Genomic DNA, 6,000 nt, shown 5'->3' with positions numbered 1-6,000 from the left:
CACTTACTCCACTTTCACATGACAGATCATCTTCGTAACTAACATTTCGAAATACTAGAGTAAGATTAAATTTAGACTGGTGAACGGTCAGTTGAGATAATATTTAAAAAAAAAAAGTAGTTGTTTACTTATTAACAGACAAAAAAGAAGATCCATTCGATAGATTTATCATGTTTCTGTCACAGTATAAAGCTTAAATAAGAGGATGCTTTGTTTTTAATTTAACGAAATTGACTTTTCCTTATATTACTTAACAGTGTATGCGGTAAGGCAAACGTAACGGAACAATAATTTTAAAAATTTAATTAAAATTCAGTAATGAAAAGGTTAAATTATTAAAGACTGTCCTATAAAGCTTTTCAGGAAGAATGAACTTTTGTCTAAGTTCACATAAAAACAAAATATAAAGATTAGTTTTCGTACTGTAAACGCGTAGAAAAGTTTTTCGAAGTTTTAATCCATGCTTTGTTGCCATTTAATCACTTAAAACGTTATTATTTTTAATTTAAAATGAAAAAATTACGTTATAAATGGGTTGGTATATATCAGCAAGAGGCATATATCAAGTGTAAATTTCATATTAAGTAGTAGAAAACAAATTGAACACTTGTTGCAATATAGGTCGACTCAGAACTTCAGCAATAAATTTTCTTAAGAAGAAAAAAATTAATTTTATTATTACACGTTTATTTTATTTTCCTTTCTGATTCTGTGGTGGTAATTGCGTTAAGAGTATTTGTCGATAGGTTCAATTGAAAAAGATGATGAAGATAAAAGTGAAACACAAACAGACGTCCTTTGACAGCTGTGGGCGATACCTTGCATTGAACACAACATTACACCACCTAGTGGTAGAACAACTTGCCAGAAGATGTAGACGAATCGATCGGAAACCTTGCTGGCAGTACATGTGGAAGGCTTGCTGTATTGCAGTCTCTTCGTTTACTCCTCTGGATTTTCAACCAATGATGAAACACGTGGCAAGTTGGTTGGTTTTATTTGCTACCTCCGTAATTGGTAAGTCTTCTTTATGTAATGTGATAACTCTAAAATCAAACCCTAGCATGGTGCTCTAGGTTTGTTGAACTCCCTTTCGAATTTGCTGCACGATCTCTCTACTTGTGACCTTTGTCATGTCTGCGTTTAGAAAATATTCATTTTAGATAACGTCGATTTGCCAGCTTGAATAAGAGAATTGTACAATACCTTCTGCAGTCTAGTTCTTAACAATGCAGTAATATTTGAGAAAATAACAATGGGAGAGAAAGTATGAATATTTCATTTGATTGCACTCGTTCAATCGTTGCTCTCAGCATCTTTTACCTGTCGTCATAGCAACTGGAGGAAAGGTGATCCAGTAATCCAAATGATAAGTTCTTCGTGCAGTATATTGAATGACTGGGTTTTTCTATAGATTCGATTTTCCTGAATTTTTCTTACATACTAGCTGGAATTTATCCAAAATTGAAATCAAATTAGTATAATTTCTTACATTTATTGAATAATAAACATTATAACTCCACTAAATTGTTTGTTTTCGCGCACACGCGAAAAAAATTTAATGTTTATCTATGTATAAAGAAGAATTGGAACATCTTCATTGCATTCCGCCTACTACAAATTGGTGACGTGATGGGTGGACTACGTTTAGAAGCACAATAGGAGGATTACAAATTGATTCAGATACGAAGATAAATGAAGATGTATAGAGGATAAAGAAGAAATAAAGAAAATGGAAAAGTGTTTCCTCTCACTCCAGTCGATTCGAAATTGGTGATGTGGTAAAAATTACAGGAAGTGCTGTAATCACAATAAGATGAAAATGCTTCTTTAGGTTCATTTAAATTGGTGGAGAGAATTGAACCGCAAATCTCTTCCTTAAAATAAAATTTCAAATGTAATTTGGCTTTGTTTACCAAAGTTCTAGAACCATTTCCTGCGTTAACAGTGCTAAGTTCATCAAATATCGATAATATTATATTTTTAATCGCACGTTTAGTTTGATCAGGTTAAAAAGAATTAAATAAATATTTAACTACTGGTTTGGTAATTAATTAATTTACAGAGTTATTTCTAGAATAATTTATATTGAAACTGCAAGTTATACTGCGAGTTTATAGCCCTTTTGAGTGTTTTGACATTTAAAATGCTACTTAATTTATTAAAACTTTATATAATTTTAATTATTTTAATCCTCATATATAATCCTTATTATAGATTATTTCCAAATATCTGTGATAGAGTATTACTCAATTTAATCATGGTTAGATCTAGAATAAATTTTCTTTATCAGCTATTATTAAATATTTATAAAAACAGGTTAAAAGTGCCATCACCTTAAGCTATAAAATCAGTAAAACAGTAATTTAATTATAATTAAGAGTTAAGAAAAATTACCTTTAATTTCGAGACAATTAATACATGCTAAAGTTCCGTTCTAGAATTTGCTATTGTCTCTTTAATAATCTTTTTTCACGGCATTTTAATGTCTTACTGCAACTAACATTGAGATAGTGAGAGATATTCCAGAAACTAGGTCAAGTCACTAGAGAAAACTGTCCTCTATGAACTGTGCTGATATTCTTTTATACAGATCATGCACAATATATATATACTTAACAGCTTTAATCGTCGAAAAATAAAATTATACAACTTTTAAAATTAATTAAATTATTCTATTTAAATTTGATCCAATTAAGTTTAATTACTAAATTGTTACAAGCGAATTTAAAATTCCAATAAATCAATTTAAGAAATTCTAGAAAGTAACATTTTAAATTTAATTTTAAAAACGCTATTAAATTTTTAAAGTTTTACGATTTAAAATCACGTAGAAATAAATTCAAAAATTTAAAATAACACGTAAAGATAGATAAGAGTGTATATTAATTATATAATCAATAAAGGAACGTTAAATTTTTATGGCCAAAGTGGCTTATAATAAGTACTTCAGTTTCATTATAAATATTTTGTAGAAAAGTTTTAAAAAGATGAAAAATTTATTGGTTATATGAAGTAAAATTAAAGATATATTAATTATGTATGAGAATATTATTTAACTACGACGTATATGCTTTAACTTTCGGGAACATAAATGGAAGTGTACGTGTAATGTACACGTTTGGTCATAAAATTCTAGAGCGGGATCGTCCACAATCCTCATAAATCTGTTCTGCTCTCGTTGTAGATTCTTCATTAATAGAGGATAAAGTTACATCAAAAGATGAATATATGTAATTTTTTTTTCCTATAAATATATATAAACTTTAAAAATGTACACGTACTTTACATCTACACATTATTCTATAATTGCGGCGTAATTATGTTATACTAGATTAATCAATTAATATGTTAGTTTCGTTTAATGAATCAATTACTAAAAGCGTTATGTCGTTTTCAGATTTCAAGATTAACTCTAGAAATTTTGAAAATTAATAAATCTGTTTCCTTTTTTTTTTTAGTTTTGTATTTAGTAGAACTTCTAGAAAAATTTTAAAAGTATTTTAATCATTAAATATTCATGTATTTGAATTTATAAACAAATTACGTGCGCTCATGACGGATTTTTTACACGATTTTTTTTCTTAAAAATGTTTAAAAATATATTTTAAAATAGCTTTCACCACCCACGATGCTGAATTAAATTAACCAATGCGAAATCGATTGTAAAAATTGCATGAAAATTCGCACAGAAATTTCTGAAAGATCAAAGGAAGAATTATACTTTGTACTCTTGGAGTACTGTACATTTATCAGAATCTCCCATTTCCTTATCTAATTTAAAATCTAGTTATCATGAACGCTAATAAAATGCCATTAGAATAACGAGGGACTTTATATTTAAAATAAATGTCTCCTTTATCGGATACAAACGTGTATTCATTTTATAATCATTAAATATCTTGATTCTAATTATTAAAATCTTAAATCTGTCATTAAATTTTAATACAGTTAATTCGAAAGATATCTCTGCATTGAAAATCATTAGAATTGATCCGAGAATGATCCATCTTGTAAATAATTAACATTTATGAATATTATAAAGGATTTAAACTGGATTTTTTAAAGATTCTGTTAATGTATTTATCGTAAATAATGCAGAGGGAGGATGTTTATGCTTACAACGCTTGATTTGATTTATTTTAAGTACTGTAAATTAATCAAAAATTAAAAATGGACGAGTAAATTGGGTGTACCGTTTCATTACAAACATAAAAATCTTCTCAACATCCTGAAGAAACATCATTAAAACTTCCCATCAAAAATTAAATATTGTAAATCATTCAGTAAGCTAATTAATTAGGTTATAAGCCACTGTATTTATTTAGATTAAAAACAGAAATTCTATGTATTTTTTTGTTTAATTTAACGGGGAAAAAATATATTAGTTGTTTCATCTAATTAATTATAATGATGCTTAATTTATAGATAATGTTACTAATGCAGTAAGCATCTCGAATATAATTTAGAACAGCATAAAATGAACAGATAAATGTAATTTGCTAATAGAATTTTAGATGATATTAGTAGTCGATACATTAAAATGTTATTGTTAGGATAAATTTAATATAATTCTCAACTAACCGAGGATAATTCCAATTTTTAATACTTAACACTGTAAACAATAGCACAATAAACACGGGTATTATACGAAGGAGATGTTTACTCCCAACTATATTTAAATTTGTATATTCTTGCCTTATAAATCTGATAATACGAAGACATCTGTTGTATATCTGAGTGTGTGCTAATGAATAGTCATTTTCTAATGCCTGCATTTGATATTACAATGTTACTATCCACGTTACCTCTTATGACTTTAATTTTAAACTTCATATTATTATTCTATCTTCGGTAAATAATAATGAAACGATTCGGAATAATAAACAGTAATTAAATGGAAACAAGTTTAATTAGTAAATTTTAAAAAGAAATAGAAAATAATTTTAATCGCCATATTTTTAAGTATGAAATTTTTTCATAAAAAATTAATAATTGGAGGGATAATTTATGAATTTCTTCATAATTTAACGAACGAATGAAGGAAGAATTGAAATTATTTTGTGGTATTTAATACGAATTCCTTTTTATCTTATCCATGTTAATCCCTGTAAACGTATATATATAATAAGATGGATTTATTTTTAAACGTGATTCATTACTTACTTATATAAAAATTTCATCAGGAACGTAATTTTATCGCAGCAATAATTCTCCTTTTGTGTTGTATTCCCCATGCTCTCAAGGTAGTGGTAGTTGTATTTTCTTCCTCTGCAGCACTTTGCTCCTTAATAGCTGTAGTAAGATGATAAGGCCACCTTCTCAGATAATATTTATCTTGTTATTTTACTTCAAATTTTTAAAAAATATTTTGTTTTCTAAAAATTTTATTATATAAAATTTAGTTTTAAATTTATAAATTAAAGCTATGTACAGTGTTTATAATAATATCTTGCACAGAGTAATAAAAGAGATTAATATCGAAGAATGTTTTACATGTGTTTGCCCTGTTTCTACTTGGCAATAATATTCTAGATTGTATGCTATGTTTAATTTAAATATATTTATAATTTATAAAACTGATTTTTTAAAACAAATTCTAATTGTTTTTAATGTTTTACAGCTTAATAAAGCTTTCATTTATTACTTTATAAAGTAATAAAATTGATGTATAAACAATTGTTATAAATATAAATTAATTTAAAATAAATTAACTAATAAAATGTTTTATATATTTATAATAGTTTCCGTTTAAAATAATATATTTTTGTAACTAATTTTATTTTATTTTTAATTTTTATAATAATTACAACCGAATTTTTTAGTTTTTTTCCCCCCATATCTTTCATAATTTTTAACTTCTTTATGACAGAGTTTCTTCCACTCACTTGAAATTTATACAGATGCGACACATAATCTATTTAAAGATAATATATGGTGAAGAAAAAACAATTCATTCATTCTTTATCCAATAACCACAAGTAATTTATCGTAATTTCT

The 6,000-nt window shown here is 26.5% G+C and overlaps 1 protein-coding gene across 2 annotated transcripts in view; it reads left to right on the top strand.

Annotated features, from left to right (window-relative positions):
• The first annotated feature begins 563 nt into the window (after positions 1 to 563).
• LOC111625973 overlaps positions 564 to 6,000 on the top strand; it is a 36,364-nt gene continuing 30,927 nt past the window's right edge. The window contains exon 1 of one of the 2 annotated variants that reach the window (XM_023369237.1): positions 564 to 1,017. In XM_023369237.1, the coding sequence (XP_023225005.1) occupies positions 762 to 1,017 (256 nt within the window). In that variant the 5' untranslated portion in view covers positions 564 to 761. The remainder of the gene's footprint in view (positions 1,018 to 6,000) is intronic. The other variant, XM_023369236.1, reaches the window with a different exon arrangement.

Source organism: Centruroides sculpturatus, unplaced genomic scaffold, assembly GCF_000671375.1.
Source record: "Centruroides sculpturatus isolate CEXI.00-Female unplaced genomic scaffold, Cexi_2.0 scaffold63, whole genome shotgun sequence".
NCBI lineage: Eukaryota > Metazoa > Arthropoda > Arachnida > Scorpiones > Buthidae > Centruroides > Centruroides sculpturatus.
The sequence above is the reverse complement of the archived record's forward strand: the minus strand, read 5'-3'. Positions and strand labels throughout refer to the sequence as shown.